Source organism: Hippocampus guttulatus, chromosome 3 (genome assembly GCF_054856545.1).
Source record: "Hippocampus guttulatus isolate MCC_2025c chromosome 3, RoL_Hgut_1.0, whole genome shotgun sequence".
NCBI lineage: Eukaryota > Metazoa > Chordata > Actinopteri > Syngnathiformes > Syngnathidae > Hippocampus > Hippocampus guttulatus.
In genome coordinates, this window is record NC_141263.1 from 7,327,466 (window position 1) to 7,351,700 (window position 24,235).

Sequence of the window (24,235 nt, forward strand, 5' to 3'; positions counted from 1 at the left end):
TAAAGACTCCTAATGATTAAGAATATTTGTACTCCCGAAATCGAATGTACAGTACAGCATTTGCAGAAATTACAAAAGTGTGTAAAAGGTGCACGTTTGTGGGTGCAGCCACTAGAGGGAGGAAACGTCTGAATTACAATCCGCAATGCACAGAAAAGGACGAATAACTTCCGGGTGTGACCGTGGGCTCCAGTGTTCGTGTTTTGCTAAATTAGCATGCTATCATGAATTAACGCCGAACTGTCAACGCTGGATCTGGTAAACATCTTTGTAAGTAAAACACGCAACGACGCAATGGTCGACACTTAAACGGACAGTAGTAATACATTTCGATTGTTGGTAACGTTTCTTTAAGATGACTTTCGTGAGATAATGTAGCTAACTATGTTTGGTAGTTAGCATTAAGATGTCTCAAATCTAAGCGAAAAGTGAAAGTTGTCACTTTGGTAGTATCTGTCTTGCCATACTAATGAATACGGTGTTTTTGGTAGCGCTATTATGTACAAGGCTATACAGAATACAAGCAGGGGCGTTCATATCAGAGTTAGGGGTGACAAATTGTCCTGAAGCAAACTTGTTTTATTAAATGTGTATGACGTATGTGATAATGCGTGTATCTGCCGCGGATAGTGCTCCGGAAATTGGGCACTCAACGTGGAACAGGTTTCCCTAGTTGTTGTGAAAGCGCTATATACATAAATAAATATGTATTCTTTGTATGTAGGGCGGCCCGGTAGTCCAGAGGTTAGCACGTTGACTTCACAGTGCAGAGGTACCGGGTTCAATTCCAGCTCCGGCCTCCCTGTGTGGAGTTTGCATGTTCTCCCCGGGCCTGCGTGGGTTTTCTCCGGGTACTCTAAATTGGCCCTGGGTGTGAGTGTGGGCGTGGATGGTTGTTCGTGTCTGTGTGACCGTTTCAGGTGTCCCCCGCCTACTGCCCGAAGACTGCTGGGATAGGCTCCAGCACCCCCCGCGACCCTCGTGAGGATGAAGCGGTTCGGAAGATGAATGAATGAATGACTGTTTGTATGTATGTATGTATGTATGTACAGTCGTGTATAGTTCGAATAACAATTTCGACGTTTCTCGAAAGAGCAGTCCGCCATTTGTGGAAGATTACGTCACCAAAATCGGGAAAAACTGGCTTTCCGTGTTGCGGCAATTACAGGTAAACAACGGGTTGATAATATATCGCTTGAAGCGAAACTAAAGTTCCAACAACTGCTGTCGCCGTCACTTTCGCCATTTACAAGTGTTATCCACGTTTTGCCAGATGCAGAATTATGTTGTGCACATACCTGATTGGACACAATTTGAAATTGAAATTGAAATTTTCCTTTTAATATTCTTTATCACCATCCTAGATTAAACCTTTTTAGAGCCATGATGAGCCATATTTTGGTGTGCTAACCGGCTCTGGCCCTGTGTATTTGTGATATGATACAGTCCGATAATATGAAGTTGTAATTATTATTTGATATTTGCAGTCTTTATACTGTAGTATTTAAGCCTTTAAGAAAATATTACTTCTATGTAGTTACTTTTTTGTTTCTTTTTTACCCCACCAGTATAAAATCTAACTGAAAATTTGACATATTGTCTGGGCTTTACATCTTATGGATGCATTATATCAATCCATTCTTTATTTGAAAAAAATAATTACAATAATACATTTTCCAAACTCCAGCATTTCTTTTCAAATCAAATTCACAATATTTTTTCTCTGAAAAATGGCGAATGGGAGGGATGGTGTAATTCTGGAAAACAAACATTGAACAACAAAAACATTGAAAACTGTTGAGGAAAAAAAAACAATCACAGAATATACAAATCCATGGGTGCTGAACCTTACATACGACTGTAATTGTTTTAATGTTTGTAAAATTGTGTGTGGAGTGGTAAGAAATATGGGACAGATATGGAAATACTATAAGACAATGCATACACGTGAATCATTTAACATTGAATATGTCACTATGTCATTACAGAGGCGAGGTAGGCAGGCAGAGGCAGACATGTATGCCTCTGGTAAATACAGCTCCCGGGGACCTGCTCTTATCCCACGGATGAAAACCAAGCACCGTATATACTACATCACACTCTTTTCTGTGGTGTTGTTTGGCCTCATCGCCACTGGGATGTTTCAGTTCTGGCCTCACTCCATTGAGTCCACCGCTGATTGGACCGTAGACAAGCGCAGTGTTCATGATGCTCCCCTGATGCGCCTCCAAGTCTCGAGTCCCATTCCTGAAAGGGGAGACCTTAGCTGTCGCATGCACACCTGTTTTGATGTGTATCGGTGTGGCTACAACCCTAAGAACCGAATCAAGGTAATTACTCCTGTGCATCACTTCCATACCACATTCATATGCGTCAGTGTGTGTGTGTGTTTTTTTTTTTTTTTAAGAGATTTTATTTTCTTTGTTTAGGTTTACATCTACCCCCTACAGAGATTTGTTGATGAACTTGGGGTTCCCATCAGCAGCACTGGACTTTCGCGTGAATATAACGACCTTCTCAGCGCCATTTCGGACAGCGACTTTTACACTGATGATGTCAACAGGGCTTGCCTTTTTGTCCCATCAACCGATGTTCTGAATCAGAACTCCCTGCGAATCAGAGAGACTGCCCAGGCTCTTGCAATGCTACCTCGGTAAATGTCTCACTTGCAGTTGGATTCTTAAAAAAGACTTTTAAAAAAAAACTCTGAGTCAGAATCATCTTTACAAGACAACTTATGTTAAAACACTCAAGCAATGTGTCTCTGGTCGTTGGAACCACTATTACTACAGCAAACTAGCCACAAAATACACATTTAGGGCATAAACAAAAATGTGCAGAGTCATTTAGTAATAGTAAGTGTCCAGACGTATGGCAATACATATTCACAGCTCAACTCTAATTTGTTCACAGAGCACAAAATTAACCACAATGGTAACAAAGTGCTGTCTAGAAAAATTTAATAAATTAGAATAGAAAACCTTTATTGTCACTGTATCGTACATCTGCAGCAAAATTGAGGTTATGAAAACATAAAAGACAACCAATAATAAAATAATTAGAATGACAAGCATTTACTATATGAAGTGCGAGGGTGAGGATGTTGATGTCAATGAGCTTCTTGATCACCCTGACCGTAGATTCATGAAAGTCACGGCAGACTGCAGTGCCTCATTTGCTGGGTGCAGAGCAAGAAGGCCTCGGAGAGAAAGATGGAGAGAGAGCTTGAACCATCACACATTCTTTATTGAATGGTGAAATTGTCTCGGCAAGTGTATAAACCGTCCATGTCCTTTGTAGTACCAGTCACTGGTAAACATGTACAAATAAAAAGCTGAGTTGACTTGATGAATAGGTAGGTAATAGCAGCAAATAAAATTGAATGATTAAAGACTTGCTTGAAACTTAAGTATCCAAACCCCAGTTCCAATGAAGTTGGGAGATAATGTGGGACATTGGTTAAAATACAAATAAAATAGAGTCAATCATTTGAATACAGTTGAATACACCGCTATGGCAACATATTCCATGTTCAACCTGATGAATGTATTTTTTAAAATTTTATTTATTTCTTTTTTATTTTATTGTTGAAAATACAGTATTTGCTCATTTTTAAGTTTATGCCGACAATTCATTTCAATAAAACTGGGACAGGGCATGTTTACTCCAGTGTTACATCACTTTTCCTTTTAACAATAATCAGCATTTGGGAATTGAGGACGCTGTAGCTTTGTAGGTGGAATTCTTTCCCATTCTTCCTTGATGTACAACTTAAGTATCTCAACAGTCTGGGGTGTCCGTTGTTGTATTTTGACATTTTCAATTGTAGACAGGTCTGGATGGCCAATGCTAATTGTTTACATTGGGTGAAGTTAGCCCTGTCCTCTTTTGTTTCATACTCCACTGTGAGCTTGGTCCAAGAGACAGCAACGCCAATGTCTTTGCCTTGTTGCTACAGTAACACAGGCATTTAATGTTTGATTATTTGCTTAACTCATTCACTCCCAAAGACGTTTTTAAACGTCTTTTTAGACTTGGTTCAGAATTGGCTGTTACTGAATGAGTTTAATCAATTAATAACAATCGTGTTTAATCCTGGTAATATGTAACTCCATGCATCAAGTAGTTTTATTGGTTTTGTTTGTTTTTTTAAGGTGGAACAAGGGGATGAATCATCTACTTTTTAACATGCTGCCAGGAGGCCCACCAGACTACAACACTGCTTTGGATGTGCCCAGAGACAGGTAGCTTCATCATGAACAATCTCTCTTAATTGTACAGTGTAGATCACAGGTGTCAAAGTCAAGGCCCGGGGGTCAGATCTGGCCCGCCACATCATTTTATGCGGCCCGCGAAAGCAAATCAAGCATGTCAAGTTCCATGATGCTTGCTAAAGTAGGAACCAAAATTTCAAATTGTCATATATAATCCACAATAAGAGTCATTATTCTTGACTTCTGATTTTAAAACTAGTTATTCATCAATTTGTTGTGCGCTGTGTATGTAAGATGTGGAGGGGATTAAACATTTATATGCGTTCCCAAAATTCATAACGGCCCTCCAAGGGAAACAGTAACTACAATGTGGCCCGCGACAAAAATGAGTTTGACACCCCTGGTGTAGATCATATTGTCAGCAGCATTGGGGCGGGGGCTGACAAAATGGAAACAATAAATGCGTTACCCTTTAGCATTTTTCCTGAGTTAGGGGAAAGCACTACCCAGCAAAGTGCATGTCAGTAGCTGCAGCATAATTTCATTAGCGTCCTCAGATGATCTCCTACTATTGTCAAGGTATTGTGTGTAATTAATAAAAGAGATCATATCATGGACTGGATGGTAGGTGGCACAGCGCCAAAAAATGATTGATTGTAACGACCCTAAGCTTTTGGCTGGATCTCATACTCGAAGCAGAACACACATGCTAAAGGATGATTTCCAGAAGGCGAAGTATATATTTACTAATAGCTACAAATAGATATCCTCTACATTAAAGTGATGGTTGGTGGTTTAGTGTGAGCTGATGAACAATATCTTCAGATGTAAGGAATTTCCTGAGCTCATCCAGAGAGTCTATTTGGCATGAAACTTTATTCGAACCAGGTGTGGAAGAATTTCTGTGTTTTTGCCTCTGCCTTTTGAGTTGAACGGAATCCCCAAAATCATCACTCAAATTAACACTTGACCATCCACTGTATAAGGGGATTGTAACCAAAATGTCAACCTTGCCTGTGTGTATTTTTGTTGCTCTGTTCTGTCAAACTCCTCTGTTGACTAATTCGCCTTTGTTTCAGAGCGCTCCTGGCTGGAGGCGGCTTCTCCACATGGACGTACAGACAAGGTTACGATGTCAGCATCCCAGTTTACAGCCCCCTCTCTGCTGATGTTGAGCTGCCCGAGAGACAGCCTGGGTGAGCTCATTGCAACCATATACTGCGCCAGTGTGTGGTTATCTTAGTGAAGTTTACGTAGCGGTTTGGTGCATTTCAAAGATAACTGTCAAGCAGATAATTGGATGGAATAACTGCTGCAATAAGGCTTGACAACAATGTACAAAGAGAGGAAAGTCTAATAATGCAAAATGGTTTGGGTTATAATCGAAATTTGAGTAATGCATAACCCTGGACACCAGCATTCCGAGAACACAGTCATATATATATGGCTTAAACATTGGTTCATCTGTGACATTTTATTGAATAAACCGTAAAGTGAGGTAAAGTTTTAATCCAGATCCAATTTGGGTCAATTGTATGTTGTTAAGATATTGTGACAGAACTAATGTATTTGTGCTAGATCATTTTCAATCTCAATCTTCCAGACCTCGCCGCTACTTCATCCTGTCATCTCAAACAGCCATTCACCGTGAGTACAGGTCTGAACTTGAACGCCTGAAGGAAGAAAATGGCGAAGCTCTGCTTCTTTTGGATAAGTGTAGCAATCTCTCCCACGGAGCTGCCTCTGCTCGAAAGCGCTGTTACAAGGGGCAAGTGTATGACTACCCGCAGATCCTGCAGGTAAGCACAGCTGCATACAAATATATTTTCCAAGATAAAAGTTGTCAAAGTGTCAGTGAAGTATATTCAATGCTTTTCCGATTTCTCTGCAGGAATCCTCCTTTTGTGTGGTGCTGAGAGGTGCACGTTTGGGTCAGGCTGCTCTTAGTGATGTGCTCCAAGCCGGTTGTGTCCCCGTCATCCTTGCTGACTCCTACATTCTTCCTTTTTCTGAAGTTCTTGACTGGAAAAGGTCAGTGTTAGTCAGACCAGCGTTCATTAAGCATGAAAGAACTTATGTCGTCTGTTCTGTACTCACTTACGTTGTTTTGGTTATCTGGCACAGGGCATCAGTGGTTATCCCAGAAGAGAAGCTCTCGGAGATGTATACCATCTTGAAGAGTATTCCGCACAGACAAGTGGAGGAGATGCAGAGACAGGTAGCGGTTCAATTCTAATTACAAATATTGTAGCCAGACAGGCAGCATGCCGTACTTGTGATATGCACTTGCTTCAAAGAATGGAAGCAAACAAATGTGTGTTTGCCAAGGCACCTAAGCTGGCGCAAACCCAACGCGACAAGTGACCTGCCTGGTTCAGCACAGTTACTTTCAGTATCTAGACCACTGATGGTGACAGTTGCTATTCTGACTGTCACACCACTGTAATTATTGCCATGAGTTTGAAGCTGTTATTTAAAAAAAAAAAAAAGGCTGGCTTATGTTGTGTTATTGGCAAAACAGACATTCTGACTGACATTCGTACCACTTTTTTAAAATTTCCTTCTTCTTGTCTACGTTTTAAAATGGACAGCAGACATCCAATTTGATGTCTCCATTTATTTGGTGTATCCACCACAGTAAAAAGAGATTTGCTGCTCATTAATTCCTTGTGTCAACTTTAATCCATTTACCAATTATTCAATTAAATAATGGTACCGGTACTCCTTTTTACTATGGCATGTGTGTGATGACTGATGGGTGTCAAATAACGTCTAACCAGATCTGAAACAAGATTACACTGTCCAAAGCCCATGCTAACTGAGAAGAAACCCCAATAAACTGTGTACCACCAATCAAAGGCTTAAAAGCAACCAATTCTTTTTAACTGCATAACTGCAAACATCTGTGCTGACTTGCATAGTAACTACCATCTGAAGCTTCTGTTAAGTTTGATATGCTGGATTTAACATAAATGCGGCAAAGGACCTTGGTGTTCTCTAAAGTTTCTAAACAAAACCGTAAACAGTCAAAACTAATTCACCAATGCGAAGAAATTGATATGTTAGATTACATTTAGTGTTGTTTGGGTTGCAATTTATCAGATCTACCAGCAGAGGGCGCACAAGGCTTTGGTTTGAAGCTGTCTTCATCTTTCCAAGTTACGTTGGAATTCGGACATAGTTTTTTTATTCAAATAGCGCTGCGAAGTGTGTGTTTTGTATTCGTGGTGTTGACCAAATGTAACTTTCTCAATGCTATTATAATATTAGGGCCCTTTCAAGGTCTAATTTGACCATTTAAATTGTTTATATTTCATTCATCTTGACCCAAATAATTTTCCTTTGACTGGATTGTCATCTTGTGGTGATTGTCAGCCATAGTGAAGCTTTTCAATGTTCGTAATTTCTAAAGTCAACATTAAATATTTTGTTTACATGATAGTCTAGAACTTCACTGTACTTTGGAAAAACAGTGATCAACATTTTGGCCCATTTTCCGACCTGTTTTGGAGCAAACCAGAAATTGAATCATAATTAATGGTTGTGCAATTTCTGCAGTGTCAATTTGAAATATTATCCTTTCTTAAATTAAGAGATGGAAATTAAAACGTTTTTTTTGGGTTTTTTTAATCTGATTAATCGATGATTTAATCAATCATTCAAATGATTATAAATAAAGTTAAAACTCTGATGTATTTGTTTCTTTGCATCAGGGTAAATGGCTAGATAATAGATGAATCGATAAAATCAAGAAGTCGATTGCGGGTCTCAACATGTTGAGTTGGAATGAAAGAGAAGATTTGCATGTGTGTGTGAAAGCACAGGTAAAGGTAAAGTGTTAATTAATGTGTAGCACAACATTATTCCCAGTGAGCAGCTGACATGTGGTTCGGCTGCTGTTTTTGATTAAGTCCAAATCACTAATGATTGCCTGGTTCTCGCCACGGCTCACTCAGTGGTTCGCAGATCTGCTCTATAGGTGCAGCCATCTGTCACATACTTGACACGTAGACTTAAACAAAGACTTCTGTACTCCCAACTGTTTGTGCTCATGACTTTGACCTCTTCTCTAATGGATTAAATGGTAAAAGAGAGTGGGCTCTTGAATTCAGTTATTTTCTCTGGTATTAATTCTTTATTAACAATTTGCACATATTTACAGTGAGAAGGGACCGCTTTCAATATATATATATATATATATATATATATATATATATATATATATATATATATATATATATATATATATATATACCGGTATTTTTTTTTTAATTGGGCTTCTTTATTGATCCTTTACTTTTTAGTGATGATTTGTTTATCACTTAAGCTTTAAAAGGTTAAACAAGAATAAAGGTTTAGAGTTGAACATGGTTTGTTAATATGTTGCATTTGAAATGGGGGAACAAAAAGGTCCTCTTCATTCCAGCTCATAAAACTATGTGCAGTAATGGGGGAGTGGGAGGGCTGTGCGTCATTCCCTCAGGCCAGCACGGTTTCCTTACATCCTCCTCTTCCTCAGAAAAGAAAACTTTCATCAACTTCTGATTGATGAAGTGTTGAGATTTCCCAGGAGATTCGGAAAGTCTTTTTGGATTTTCCTCACCACTCTTTAAAAATAAAAGATGCATTTAATGTGTTATGAACTAACCTTACAGCAGGGGTGTCCAAACATTTTGGACCGACGATCTACTTTTCGATCAACCAACCTCCCGCGATCTACCCGTACCGTGCACATGCACCCAAATACACACGTATGCCATGAAGAGCAACAGACACACGCGGAGGATTGCGACGCACTTTTGCAGCCTGTTAACTATCGTAGCTCACGCGTACCGTTTTAAAATGCTTCTGTCGGCCCTCCAGATTGCCATTCTTTGCCAATGCCCTCGGTGAATTGTACACGAAACAAACTCTGAATGAGAATAATGATAAACAACTCTGACCACAAGCTGCAATTGCAGACTGCTGAGCGCTAACAACTTCCGGTGACGCAGGTCGCGCGCCACCATAGAATAAAGATGACCTGCTTTATTTTCTTTTCTTTATTGAATAATTTTTGTGAAAGTGAGACTGATCGGACGATTAAGTGCAGTGTGCATCAACACAAAAGATAAACTACTAACATGCCCAGAGACACACAAATGTTTTGTTTTTTTTCTTCTCTACACCCCTCGCGAACAACTTGGACCAGTCCACAAGCTACCAGTCGATCGCGATTGACGTAATGGGCACCCCTGCCTTACAGTTTAGCTAGTGATACAAACACTGGTTTGGGACCAGTAAAAATGTGTGATTGTGAACATTTATGTACAGCTCAGTAACATAACTGGGGGTGTGATGGTTTGTGAAAACTGTCTAAACCCTTCGATTCAACTGTTTGCATAGTCATGCAAAGCTCCTCTCGCCCTCCAATTAATAAGATAAGATAACCTTTATTTGTCCCACACTGGGGAAATTTGCAGTCAACATCATCACTTTGATGAAAAATAAATTCAAAACCCTTAAGACCTAGATTTTTTTTCCTTCATCGTCGACAAAATACCAAATAGGAATTGTCTTTACCTCTTCCCAAAAAAACAACAAAAAACCCTGGAAAATAAATCTAACTGAATACATTTGAATGTAAATGAATGTATTTTGGGCTTTCCCCCCCCTGCCCCCATATGCTCAGAGAATCTTGATTTCCAAAGTACCAGAACCAAACAGACAAGTGCGGTGAGAGAGATTATTTGTGTTTATTTATCGATCTATTTATTTATTTAAAATGTTCTTCTCTTTTCAAGACTTTCATAGCATGCCTATGTATTGATAAAGAATAAAGAAAAATATATGTATGTATTTAATTGGAAGTCCACTTTGTCCAGTTTGTTGTGACAAGTAATGGGAAAGTGTCTTTTTTTTTTTTTTTAATATGGTAAAATATGAAGCCATCTGTTTCATTTGTTTGTAGGCACGCTGGTTCTGGGAAGCCTATTTCAGCTCCATGAAGGCCATCGGCCTGACGACGCTGCAAATCATTAATGACCGCATCTACCCATATGCTGCACAAACATACGAGCAGTGGAACAATCCAACTGTTGTGGTATGTAACTCTTAAGTCTTGACGTTTACATGCACCATGATAAAAATGACCCACATTTTAAAATATTGATGCAAAGACCTTGGATTTTTTTTTCTTTTAAAGGCAATTTTTTTGTGATATAACAAAGATGAGTACTACTTTATTAATTACAGAAATATTTTCCACGCTGATTGTGAAGCAGTACATACAATTCAATTAAAAACGTAAAGGTCTATCAGTAAAGCACATCTTGACTCCGCAGTATGTGCAAAGATGCTCCAAACCTGTGAATTGGCGGAGCATTTCATGTGCTCGGCCCCCAGCGTGTCACCTCACTGATTTTCTGTTTTCTGTTCCAAAAATCTTTTCGAAGTGATGCCATTCTTTGTCAATTTCGATGGATGCTGTTCGGTCATGGTCAGGCCGAAATCCTCAATGTCTTTTCAGGTTTCTTTCGGATACTTAATGTGTTAGTGCCCCACCACTGTGATGTTTGAAGACTTTGGAGACTTAATTACTCCATTGTGAGTTGTGACTCAAGCAGTTTCAGAAAAATTGCCCCAACATGACACCACTGTCACCATGCGTCTCTTTGCATATGGTCTACTTTGTTGTAATGTGCAGTGACTGAATCGAAGTTCAAACTCGGTCTCATCTCACCATAACACACACACTTTTGAAAGAGTGTCTCTGGCTTTGGGAAAAAATTGCAGAGCTTTGATTTTATTATTGTAGAATGGAGAATAGAGATCATTGTCACATGTGGTAAACAACTAGTGCTTGCCAAAAATACTCTGCAATGACTTTAATGTTGCCGTAGGCCTCTTGGCAGCCACTCCGACCGGTTTTTGGCTTGTCTTTTCATCAGTTTAGAGAACTTAACTTCTCGCCCATGTCACTATTGTGCCATGTTTATCTTCCATTTGTTTGTGGTGATCTTAGTTCACTCTGAAACGTGACTTGAAGTCTTTACGCCTTCATGCGTCCCAGGGACATTTTGTGCCATTCAGTTCTTTTATTTTCATTTCATTTTGTTTTTCGAATAAAAACATTGCTCCTCAGATTTTTAGACCATTAAAAACGACAAAAGCTTAAACGTGAACTCTTTCAGTTTCAGTCCGCTCTTAAAGTGTTCATACCATTTTGATCAGAAAGGAAGACTTTCAAACTGAATTCGCCCTATTCTACTTAAACATCACAAGTCAGAAATTAATCAAGCATAACAATAATCCACTAAAAATATGTGTTTATGTTCTGGAATTTGAGTAAATAACATCTTAATGATAATGTGCTTTAATATTTAGTCGGTTTGGTCGAAACAGCACATTTAAACATTTATGTAAAATAAGAATTATTATTCGAGCACTCAAAAAGAAAAGAATTTCAGTAAAAGGGCTTCTCCACATTAATGTACCGGTATTAGGATTGACAGAAACATAAAAATATAAATGTTTATAATTTCGGGCAGCAGCAGGTGAATTACCAAGTTAATTTTGTGACCAAATGAACACACCAAGAGGTGAAACGAACTAGTTTGATCAAAGTTCGAAACGCTCAAAATCCTGAGAACCTCTATTTCCATCCATCCATTTCAGGTGCTTTCCACACATTTTATTCTACCTCAAAATATTAAAAAAAAGGAAGGATTGATGGATTATTCCTTTATAGAACTCGAAAAATCAATATTAGGCTGTTAGAAAATAGCTATGCGTTTTTCCATAAAAATATATATTGTATATAAACTGAAATATGTAACTCCAATATAGTATTTAAATGTATGACCACCGTTTATTTATTTGTATTTCGGACATGTACAAAAAAAAAAGTACATTATAATTGTAACTTGTGAAGGGAAAACCCACCAGAAAAAAAAAAAAAAGCAAAACAGATCATCAATACAACATAGGTAATGTACGACCTGCTTATAGATCAAGATCATTTACAACGTGGGAGCTCACTGATTCAGTGGACTGCATAACACCTAATACACTGTGCATATGGCATTGTGTTTTATGGAGTACCACACAAGCAGTGTTCGATCTCCACCAAACGGGCTCAGCAGTAGTCCGAAATGAGGCGGATGCCTGCATTGCGGTGGGAGAAAAGGTTCTTGCATGTCTGAGCTGATCTGTTTGCGAATGATAGGATGGGGGTTACTGTTTATCATTCATGTGGTTGTGAAAGTTTGTGGCTACGCACAGCTTGGCAATGCAGCCGCATCTTTGGAGCCGCTACTCAGCCCCGGTCTCGCTTGTCTTAAATCAGTGGGGAGGGGTGATTGTAAGAGTGTCTCTCCGTTTGTCTATGAGCGCTCTGAACCAAGTCTGGCAGGTGTACAGGAATAAGACTGTGCCGTTGTACAGAATTATTAGTTGTTCAGTCGAGAAGTGCTCTGCCTTTGTGTGACGTTTGCTCTTTGTTTTCCCCTTCATTCAGGTTTGTTCTGACCGAGAGATGAATTGGCACACGGTAAAGATTTTTGGGGGTGAAGTGTTTTAGGGATCAGTTCAATGAATGAACGGCATGAAGAACTTAAATCAGTCAGAGAACCCCCCACCTCCCCTCCGAACCCCTCACCTCATGTAGTCTTTTAGGCTGGTAATTGAAAGCACATTTTCCAGAATTGCTGGTGCTGTTACACTGGGGTTTCAGAATGGAGGACAGGCTGCTTTTTGTTTAGGGCTTGTGAGTAAAGGGTTTACTTTTAAGGTTGAGGCCTCTCAGCCTTTAAGATGTTTTGGTCTATGCAACTGTGTTTTGGCTATCAATTAAGCTGCGGAGTAAATTGAGACTTTTGCCGCATCGATAAGCATCTTAAAAGTAAGGAGTGCACATGTTGCTTTTTCTGTTGATACTTCACATTAAAGTTTTAAAAATGAATCTGCTCTGTACTGATTTGTACATGAATGCTAAAGTCAACAAAAACATTTTTTTAAAAAAACAATCACTGTTGTAATAGTTACTGACACTGCACCACATGTTTAATCCTTTTGTTCCAATCTTCCTACTTTTCGAGCATAAGAGCCTACTTTATGTTTGTGTACACTGCTTGTTGGGTCTTATCATTGGCATGCCGGTCTCCCTCTTAGAATGTGTTTCAGACATCGTTAATTTGCAAATAATAAAATTATGTCCGTGCATTTTGCGTAATGTGAAAATCAGTTTCCAAAAATCAGAAACGTATAATGAAAGACTATTCAGCTCTTTGATCTGTCAGAAGTTTTTAATCTACAGATGTCTTTTAATCCAATTGATTTAGTTTGACAAGTGACTGAAGTGGTTTCTGTATTTGAATATGCGTGTTGTATGTGTTACTTTAATGACTTCCCCATCTACTTGTTTGACTATGTGTGAACTTGCACAGGGAAATTTCCACTTGCCAGTAAAGGACCTTTTTACTGGTGCATTAGTAACGGATGTTGTATAAGAAGCTGTAGCTGACTTGGGCTGATGTTGTGGAAGGTGCCACATTATCGTACAGTCACGCTTTATATGGACTTCAAAAATGCCACAGATGTATGGCCCTTTTTCAACAGCTTTTCACTGCAACGTTTTTGTCATCGCAACAGCCATGACGCTTGTTTAAGATAAGATAAGAAAACCTTTATTAGTCTCGCAATGGAGAAATTCCCAATCCACAGCAAAAAAGTAATGAAAGGAAGAAGTAGAACAACAAAATATAGGAGCTGCTGGAAAGGCAGCCACTCTCGCGGCGCCATTTTGAAGTCTAAATAACAAAAATAACACAACACAACACATAGGACACAGACAGTCGTGCAATCTTGACCACGTTTCTGCATACACTTTGTTGTCTGAAGCAGTTATAGATGAAAGAGGAGAGGATCAAAGTGTCCTTTCACCAGTGGGTCAGAGACGTCATGCTGAAAATGTGCACACGTCTGCTACAAGCTAAGTTTTGAAAGCAAACACGAAGCTGTAGCGTCCATTGACGAAAAAAGATGAGTTCACTTCTCCTGTCCCACGTAATCCGCTTCAAACTCCAAGCCGCGACTCCCAGTTCCAAATCCACATCGGCGCTCCGCGCTAACGCTCCTTTCTTTTCATCGTCGGCTCCTCAAGCCTTACATCCATCCAGCCGCAGACCGTTAAACAGCACCGATCCCTCCGCTGAACAAAGTGGGGCTGTGAAAAATGCTGCCCATTACAGGCGCAAGACACAAGCGCCCCCGGGACTGTCCGGCAACGACAGTCAAATGCCGCCGACATTCCTCCCAGTCAAAAACAATGCTGGTATACCCATGCATTTATATGTTCTAGTAAGGCCTGCCTGCATGTGGAATATTATTTCAGTTCATTTGTATTGTCGGACTTTGCTATTTTCCATGCCAAAATAATGTTTGATAATAATCTGTTCTTTGTACATCGGATCAGAGAGCTGACCTGATGGGTTCAATGAAATGTTATAGGTCATTTGAATGGGGACCAATGAAAGAGGAGTACAACTTTGAAGATAGTCAGGCAGTTGTTAACACCAACTCGCATTACTTGCTTTCCAGATTTGAACCTCCTCACATTTCTTGAATCCATTATCTCATGGTTCTTGAACCCATCGTTCGAGCACCACGAGGCCCTTTGATATTTGAGAGGAGACAGTCAGCCTTGCTTCTGTAAGAGTTTCTGTGATGGACTGAGTCAACGTGCTTTGTCCAGTCAATTAGTCCTCATGAGACACACTACTGAATGATTGTTGCATGCTCATAAAATACATCATTTGAAAACTATTGCGCTTGACGTCACCATTTTGTGGAGGGAGTCTTAAAGCTCCGTACATCATAGGAAAACATCCACGTGTTACACTGAAGAACCTTGTCCTGCCAAATACTTTTAAGAAAGTGTAAAATTGTGTTGTTTGTATGTGTCTTTGCCTTCTGTCTTGTGCAGAAGTGGTCCAGTGTGAACAGTCCCCTCTTCTTGCCACTTATTCCACCAAGAGCGCCCGGGTTCACAGCAGTGGTGCTGACCTACGATCGAGTCGACAGTCTTTTCCGAGTCATCACAGAAATTTCCAAAGTTCCTAGCTTGGCTAAGTTGTTGGTGGTGTGGAATAACCAGAACAAGAGTCCTCCTGAGGGTGAGTATACCCATTCACGCATCCACACGACGAGCTCCCCCTACGACATGTTAGGTGCACTACGGTAAAACGTGTGTGAATCGGAAAACGGCTCTCCACTTCTCCATCGCAGCTTGAGTTGCAAGCATTTCATCGAGTTTTGTGAGGATACCTAATGTAACGTTTTAGAGCATCCGGGTCAGCAACAGACTGTTTGTTGTCTTTTGGCACATTGCAGGAAGCTTATGTTTTCTTGCACCTCTAATGATTTTTGTTTGTTGACGGAGCAATGCAAATAGTAAACCACTGTTAACCTGTCTCACTCTGCCATTGGCACCCGAGTTGACGAAAATAATGAAGTAGTGGCGGGGCTTTGAAGTGCTTTCTCCTGGCCGTGTGTTTCCTTTTCATCAGAGGCGTCAGCGGCGCCTGGCTGGAGTGGCGTGACCCATTAGAATTAACGAGGGGCCATTGACAGGTCAGACTCTCAGGTCTAAGTCAAGTGCATAGGAAGTTGAATGGCTCGAGGGTCATAATTACTTAACGTTGACCTGTTATTTCGAATTCCTCTGGTATTTTGTGTAAGATAGATAGGCCTCCTATTCCATTATTATCATTTTCATTATTTAGATCAAACATGTATTGACAATCAAGGGTAGGACCTGGTAATTTTTTGTTTGTTTGTTTTTTAGCATACTTGTTCCTTCTTGTAAGCTTTTTTTCTCCTGATTCACACCAAGCTTCACAGGCTGTTGTCTTTTATAGCTTCCAACATCTTAATCGCTAATGTATACATACAATCACTTGAAAAAGGCAACACGGCAAAGGATTTCATTTGATTTGGAGTTGAGAAAGTCAGTCATTGAAATTTGATCAGATTTTTAAGTTTACCAGTATCCATGTCGACTGAATGGATCGACAAGGCTGAACTCAGCTAATAGCCCACAGTTTTCCTGCTGTCGCCTGCCAGTCTAGAAATAAAGGACGGAAAGACAACAGTTGGGCTGAAAGAGAAAAATGGTTTCCTAACATACCTGAATATCTCTCCAACAGTTTTTGACAGGTCGTCTGACATTGTTTGGCCGCGGTAGAGCTCTTCTCACAGTCTGCAAATGCTCATTAACACAATTAATGAGGGGGGGACACTGTGTGTCTAATCAGTGTGTGTTGTCATCCTTGCCATGGTTCCTTCCCAAGATCTTTAAAAAACATGTTGGACATTTGCCTCTTGAATAATTACAACTGCAAGAGTTTGCATGTGCACTAACCTAACCCAGTGATGTTATATTTCCATTGCCAGCACAACCTGTCAGTGGTAAATTTCATCATATGTCCTTCACAGGCGTGTTCAATTTGTAAATACAACTCGAAGTGGTGAAATGCTGTTCTACTGTGCACACTTAATGTACTGCAAGCAAGTCTCTAACCCCTTGAAAAATGTTTTGCAAGCACTTAAGTGGCAGCTAACATTTTGTTTGTTATGCCCTTGGTCATTTTGTTTCTGTTATGGTCTTCAGCTATGACCATTTTGAATCAGTTATATTACAATCTTGATCAGTCAACACATATATTGGATTTAAAAAAATTGCATTTATTCAATGACCAAAGCTCAACTTTAAGTATAATTTAAAATAACAACCAGAAAATAAATGAGTACAAAATGATATATTAAAATAGTAGCAATTAAAAAAAAGAATATACTGTGTAAAAATAAAAACCTGCTGTTTACACTTTGGCCTCTCAAGGCCAGTGGGGTGCACTATTGTTGATTCACTGGGTATATAAAACTGTGGTAAACACCAACAAATGTTAACTGTTTTGTTAAGCGCTTTGTTACAGATGCCGCTGTTGTGAAAGCGCTATACAAATCAGCATGTATTGTATTGTAACAACGCTCATCTGTCTTTCAACATCAAAGTTTGTTCAGTGTTGCGTGTAACTCAGAACTGTGATGTTTGTGCTAAATGTCAAGGATCAAGGATGGTCCACTATTGTCGTAAACCTCTAAGGTTTGGGTCATCTTTGTATTAACAGACACACTATTCTCTTCAGTCAAATCAATTTTATTTGTTGAATTTTTTTGCCAAATTATTGCTTTGCTTTTCTGTTGTCAGAATCTCTTTGGCCTAAGGTTGGTGTGCCTCTCAAAGTTGTGCGCACCAAAGAGAACAAGCTGAGTAACCGCTTTTTCCCCTACGACGAGATCGAGACTGAAGCTGTGTTGGCCATCGATGATGACATCATCATGTTGACATCTGATGAACTGCAGTTTGGCTATGAGGTGAGCAGGTTTGAAACAACCTGCACCAAAAGATTCCCGTTTCTTCTGATGCTGTCGTCAGGGCCAGTAATCATTTCCTCGTGATCACAAGCCGTGACTTTTTTTTTTGAAGATTAGTGTCCCATAAGAAGGTTTTGACTGCGTGCTGTTCACGTTTGATGAGTGAGGAATGATGATGGGCTCAGAGCCTACAAATGTCCCTGCCCTCACCTGACTGCACTTAGAAGCAATTTAATAAAATTGTAGCCAGTTTAAGGAGAATTACACAGAATTACAAGCAGCACAGTCGAAGAGTTGACACTCATGGGTTTCAAGATGATTATTTTCGTGAATTATAAAGCCACTCTTCTGAAATGTTGCTACACTTTTATTCAGCCTCCCTTGCCAGTTTTCCATGCCCTCGCCCTTTTTCTTTCCCTTTCCGAACCGGGGTCAAATGTTTTCCACTAAGCAGTACAATTTTGTTTAGCTTGCCACAATAAAGTTTGGAACAGTCCACCTTGATCTGTTTAGATTTCTCTGTTTATACTATTGTCTGTATAATCAGTACAACAAATTTAAAAAAAAAAAGAAAGAAACAAAGCAAAGGGAAAAAAACCCTGATTGTGTAGGCATGTGTGTAGAGACAAGATGGCAGAGTGCCGACAAAACTACAAACACAAATAGCTTTGAATTGTTCTTTGTTGTTGTACAGTTAACCTCTAAGGCTGGGGTACTCAAAAGCCGGCCGCGTATTTGAAGCTGTCAATCTCCGATGGCCTTTTCCAAGGTCAGACGAGATCAGGCATTCTCAAAGGAGTATTATGGCCATAAGCCACACTTCACTTCAACCACTACATTTACTCTGTGTGTGAGGCTGGCAGCCACGAGGTGAGCGCCTGCCCTGTGACCAGAATTGAAAAATATTTTTTGTGACTTGGTGTTTTGGGCGGGTCAGTTTCATGTAGACTGGGACTTGTCTCAATGGCAACAATACACATACAGTCTATACTCGAGGCCCAAAGCCATTCACTGTTTGAGAAAACACAAACACAATTCCAGTGAAGTTGGGATGTTGTTTTCAACCATGATTTAATTGTTTACACTACAAAGACAAGATATTTCATGTTCAAACTTATACACTGTTTTTTTGGCTGCAACACATTCCAAAAAGCTGGGACGGGGGGCAAAAATGACTGAGAAATTTGAGGAATGCTCATCAAATGCCTGTTTAGAACAGGCTAACTGGGAACACAGTTGGTGCCATGATTGCGGATACAAGGAGCTTCCCTGAATTGTTGAGTCATTCACAAGCAAAGCCGGGGGCTAGGTTCACCTCTTTGCGAGCAACTGCGTGAGAAAATAGTCGAACGATTTCAGGGCAAAGTATTCAAATAAAGCATCAGTTATAGTGGCATTATTATTATTGTGATGATTTTTTATTTACTATTTTAGATTTGAATCAACACTGAATGAATATGTTTTTCCGAATAGTCATACCGCTATGTTTTATCTTTTCTATCCTGACATCTTCTACAGGTATGGAGGGAGTTCCCTGACAGGCTTGTGGGTTACCCAGGGCGACTGCACCTGTGGGACCATGAAATGGGAAAGTGGAAGTACGAATCGGAGTGGACCAACGAAGTCTCCATGGTTCTAACGGGCGCTGCTTTTTACCATAAGGTGACCCAGTAGTTTTTACTTTCACAAAGGCTTCCTCCTGAGCAGGTCAAGCTTTTGTTTTAGCATCATGATAAAATTAATAATAATAGTAAGAATGATGATGATAATGATAATTCAGATATAATGTGTTTTGGGAAGGATGTTTTTCATTATAAATGAAGATCCGATGACATGAGGTTAGAGTGGGGGAGCAGTTTCCTCTAGACCGCTGTGTGTGGACTATTAAGGTTAGACGGCAAGATTACATTGATGGATGAGCAGAACGTTGCAGGCTGGGCAAGGTTATCACACCTCCTGTCAGCTCACGCACACACTGAGGTTCGAAGCCAATTCTACCGCACCGCCCCCTCCTACATACTCTTGGGTCATCCACTGACTGCTTTATTCTTCTTAATCACCATTTTCATGTGACTCTTTTTGTTGCAGTACTTCAACTACTTGTACACGTACAAGATGCCTGGAGACATCAAGAACTGGGTCGATGCACACATGAACTGTGAAGATATCGCCATGAACTTTCTCGTGGCCAACATTACTGGCAAAGCCCCCATAAAGGTACATTCATGTCATCAGTTGGTTTGGGGGCTCTTACTTTGTAGAAAAGGCGTTGGGGATGGGGGTGGGAGTGAAGACAGACAGAGCAGACCAACATCTCTGGGTCCTATCAGTTGTCACCCTGACACTTCACTGCATGGCCCCCCTCATCCAGGTTTCGGGACCTAAGCCCAAGTCCTGCCTTAACCTCCTTTATCGGGGTCGGTGGGGGCCTTGTAGACTCCCCTTCAAAGCTTACGGAAACACTCACACGCTGCCACCACATCACAATCCGCACACACCCTTTTGCTTTCACCCCGTCGCACCATATCTCACGCGGTTCTTTCAAAAAACTCTTTCACTTCGCTGTCTTTCCTCCGCCAAACGCACGCATCCACTGGTCGACTATTGGACGCAGCCAAGTCATACATCATCACTCTACACAGGCAACGTTCTCCCCACTGCACATGCAGTCCTGTTGGAAATGGCAGGTTTATTTCAACAGGCAGGACCGTTTATTAGCTTGAAACTCGACTTGACATTTGGTGGTGTGATTTTGTTTAGGTGACCCCCAGAAAGAAGTTCAAGTGTCCTGAGTGCACCGCCATCGATGGGCTGTCCCTGGATCAGACGCACATGGTGGAGAGGTAATGCAATTAGCCGAAGCAGAATTCAATGTTTATTAGTTTGATTGTAGACTTCTGATGAGTCACTTTTATCAGTACCCAGAACGTTGGACCTTGACCCATGTTTTTATATGGACACATCTCAGAGCACAATGACTCCCGCAAAATTGCAAATATGCATTAGCCAATTCACTTATTAGCTTTTTATTTTTTTTCACGGGAGGGGGGGCACCAATACTCGTTATTTGCAAAAATACCCCTTCGATGTTTTTTCTGCTCAGGCCAAAGCTGGAACCAAGTAACAACATTACTTTGGTGACATGTTGTGGCTAAGGATCCATGTTAAAGTGAATTGAGGAGCTTCATTTCGACAAAAGTAGTGCTTTGTCACCATACTGTGGCTTATCGCTGCCAAGAAACTGTATTGAAGTGAGTTGAAAATTTTACTTAGACCAAATTAGCGTTTTGCCACAATTTTGTGGCAACTATAGGTACTTAAAAAGCTCCCTTACGGAGTGTCTGTATTTTGTTTCACAAAAGTCCTGAAAAATAATGGGTCACATTGCCCAACCAGGTAGATAATTGCAATCTATGTTTGGCAAAACGTCACATCCACCAACTGGTGGCTCTCATGGCATATGCATCGCTGTGGAAGCTACGCGGACGCTAGCCGGCAAGTCCAATGTTAGCTGAAAGCTCACGACTTGAGTCTCATCTTGACTGCTGCTAGTTTTGATAGATTTATGTCCGCAGCGACAAACAAGGGCAGCCGCACAGAGTGAAGCCTGATTGGCAAATTATGTCCATTAATGCGCAGAATTGTGTGCTAATGTCATTTTCATCTATCATAAAACACCAAATTTCATCACACTGCATTGTGTTGCATTGTCAGTGTCATAACTATACCTTTGGAGGATGCCAAATTGCCACGGCTCAGTGAATTGTAGCTTATGATGAGTGATGTTTTTAATCAGTTCTTTTTATTTTGGTCCTTGAAAGTCTTCACATGAAAATGAAAGGAAGAAAAAAACCCACAATTTTCATTTTACTCATTTATCTGTTGTCCCTTTTCTCCGCATGGACGCCCTCTCTCACAAGTTTTTTACCTCTTCCTACTTCCTTTGCGCATGTAAAATGCTATAAATAACTTTTTTTTTCTTCATTTAAGGTTTTTTTTGTACTTCCCTTTCACTTCCTACCAAAATTCTGTTCTCTGTTTATATGTTCAACAAACAAACCAATCAGTATTTAATCCAACATTTTTGTTTTCCAACTGGATATTCCCGCTACTGTCTGCTCATGTGAACTTTTTATCCTGTACCGTCCCAATCCCATGAAAGGTAAAGTTCATGCCCATCCCATGGGAATCGCATGGGATTCCCCCAAAAATGTCAACCTCTAAAAACGACGCTACTGAGGAAGAGCAGTTCAGAAAATGGCTGGATGGATGTATTGCTGTACATGCATGTTCGGTTAACTGAAGACTTTAAGTTGTCCACAGTGTAATAAGTTGTTGATTTCTTTGTTCATGGCGATCGGTGATGGACCAGTCCAGGGTGTGCCCAGCCTCCTGCCCAAAGTTAGCTGCGATAAACTTAACTCACCCGGGTCCCAAATGAGGAAGGTATAGAAAATAGATGGATGATGTCACATTATCATGAGGCGTCCCTCCATAAACCAGATATTAGAAACAGCTCCCAGGATGGTGCAGTGTAGTTCTGCACCATTGCAAACTGCAACCACAGTATTAAATATATTGTTAAATTAATAGCTCTCTGACAATGTTTGTTGAAACCGAGCGATATAGTTGTTGTGGTTGTTTTGGGGTTTTTTTGAAGGGCAGATTATTTTATTTTATTTTTTTAAACAACTAGTTTTTAAATCATGTGAAGAGTGAATGTGCTCCTGGGTGCACTGATCTTCCAAAACTGTACTTGGTTGCTCATTTTCTGTTTTAGCAACAGCTAATCATGGACGACAGATCCCGACATACGGCATTCCAAGTTAATCAATTTGACATACCAAAGCATCGCACCAATTCTCATCTAAATCCGTTCACATCAAGTTCATCTTTGAGGAAACATGCCATTGAATTGTTTCTTTCAACTTGAGACTCACCTCCACACTTGGACCCAAATTGCTTCTGTTTTCCTCGCTAGATCGGAGTGCATCAACAAATTTGCATCAGTTTTTGGCACCATGCCGCTGAAAGTGGTGGAGCACCGGGCCGACCCGGTTCTCTACAAAGACGACTTCCCAGAGAAACTCAAGAGCTTCCCCAACATCGGCAGCCTCTGACCAGCGTGTCGTTCATGTTCGGAGCTCATCACAGCTTTAGAAGAGACACGCTTGACTTTTCTGACATCATGTCTTCATTTGTACGTTGGTTTTATGTTCCCGTCAGTGATTTTGCATTTAATTTAAATTCTTTGTTTTTTTACACCTAATGTTAATCATGACTGATCTGGGGTCCTCACTGATATTATTATGGGATCAATGCATGTGTACATATATGCATATCAAGAATAATTAGCAGTGCTAATTTATTATTCCATAGTTAACGTCTTCAAACGATTTGGTGGACTGTACTGGGCAAATGAAGTGGAAAAAGGCATTCTTGCCAAATCGACTGTATCGTTAATGCTTCTATGTTAGCTTCATACAAACAAGACAAGATGTTCCCTGACTTAAAAAAGGTGCTCTCAAAAATCTAATATTTAGATTTTCTGTTGGTCACAGAGTTGTTGTCGAGCTACTGCATTGTTTTCTGTGTATGTGATGGAAAATTGCTTGTGTATTTGACACATTTTACAGATCAAAATACAGTGATTCCTCATTTGTCGCGGGGTTTACGTTCCAAAAATGACCTACAATAGGCGCAAATCCACGATGTAGAGGTTCACCGTTTATGGAAGGGGCATTACGCTTCTGTTAAGGCTTTCAAGATGAGGCTTCTCCAAAGTTTTTGTGATGAGCTGATCATCTGAATTGGGTGTGTTGGATTAGGGAAACATCTGAAATGGTCTGGATCTGGGTTCCTGAGGATTTGGGCCTCCCTGCTTTAGAACATAAGATGCGTTTGGAAATTAATGTGCGGGCAGGACACTGTGAGTAGTGCATGTGCGTCAGATTGAATTTCTGAGTGAAACCTTAACGTTCATGTTTTCTCGGTTTTTGTAAAACAAATTTGCCCTCCCAAAACTTTTTTTTTTGTTTTTTTGACTGATCCGACTTTGTCGGAAGAATAATGGCAAGACAACCTGCAAGACAGCATGGTAAAACGGCAATAGGTCAAGTTACGGTCACAAATGCGATAACCAAACCTCCAAGTAGCATGAGTGACATGTTCTGAATTTGTGTGTGCAATTGTTGATTCAATGCTATTTATCCAGTTAAGTTTATGTCTGGATGTTCTTTCTATCCTTTATTGATTAGATGTTAAAGGTTTGAAGATGTTGCAATGCCTTGTTTTGTTTTGATACCCGTAAGGCCATTGTAGCACATTTACATTTGTGACTGATTGTGTGTAATCTTAACTTTTTATGTAAAATTAAAATCTAAAACTCCCCAAATAAGTCTGCCGTAGTTAATTCTTTAGCTTTTTTCCCCCGTTGTTGATATAATGTGTTTGTTGAAAGATGACACGAGTTTTATTTTTATTTTGATATCCGCCTTCACTTGGAATCTGTGAAGGTCCAAATCAGCCTCCATGACATTGTCCCCCGCCCTCGCCTCCCCATTCTGTCACCTGTTGTCAATATAGACTGCATAATCCACCCTGTTCAG

At 40.2% G+C, this 24,235-nt stretch overlaps 1 protein-coding gene across 1 annotated transcript; it reads left to right on the forward strand.

Annotated features, from left to right (window-relative positions):
• Positions 1–138: 138 nt before the first annotated feature.
• On the forward strand, positions 139–24,024 carry ext2 (exostosin glycosyltransferase 2). The gene is made up of 15 exons (XM_086106854.1): positions 139–270; positions 1,989–2,330; positions 2,430–2,653; positions 4,155–4,244; positions 5,294–5,410; positions 5,818–6,013; positions 6,106–6,245; positions 6,339–6,432; positions 10,165–10,296; positions 15,178–15,367; positions 17,461–17,627; positions 19,146–19,289; positions 19,716–19,844; positions 20,388–20,470; positions 22,609–24,024. Exons 2-15 carry the CDS (start codon positions 2,016–2,018, stop codon positions 22,745–22,747), a joined length of 2,160 nt encoding a protein of 719 aa, XP_085962980.1. The 5' UTR covers positions 139–270; positions 1,989–2,015; the 3' UTR covers positions 22,748–24,024.
• The last annotated feature ends 211 nt before the right edge of the window (positions 24,025–24,235 follow it).

Coding starts and splice junctions, on each gene's coding strand:
- ext2 (XM_086106854.1), top strand. CDS start 2,016: ATGTATGCCTCTGGTAAATACAGCTCCCGGGGACCTGCTCTTATCCCA. Junction 6,246..6,338: donor GAAGTTCTTGACTGGAAAAG/GTCAGTGTTAGT, acceptor TATCTGGCACAG/GGCATCAGTGGTTATCCCAG. Junction 20,471..22,608: donor CAGACGCACATGGTGGAGAG/GTAATGCAATTA, acceptor TTTCCTCGCTAG/ATCGGAGTGCATCAACAAAT.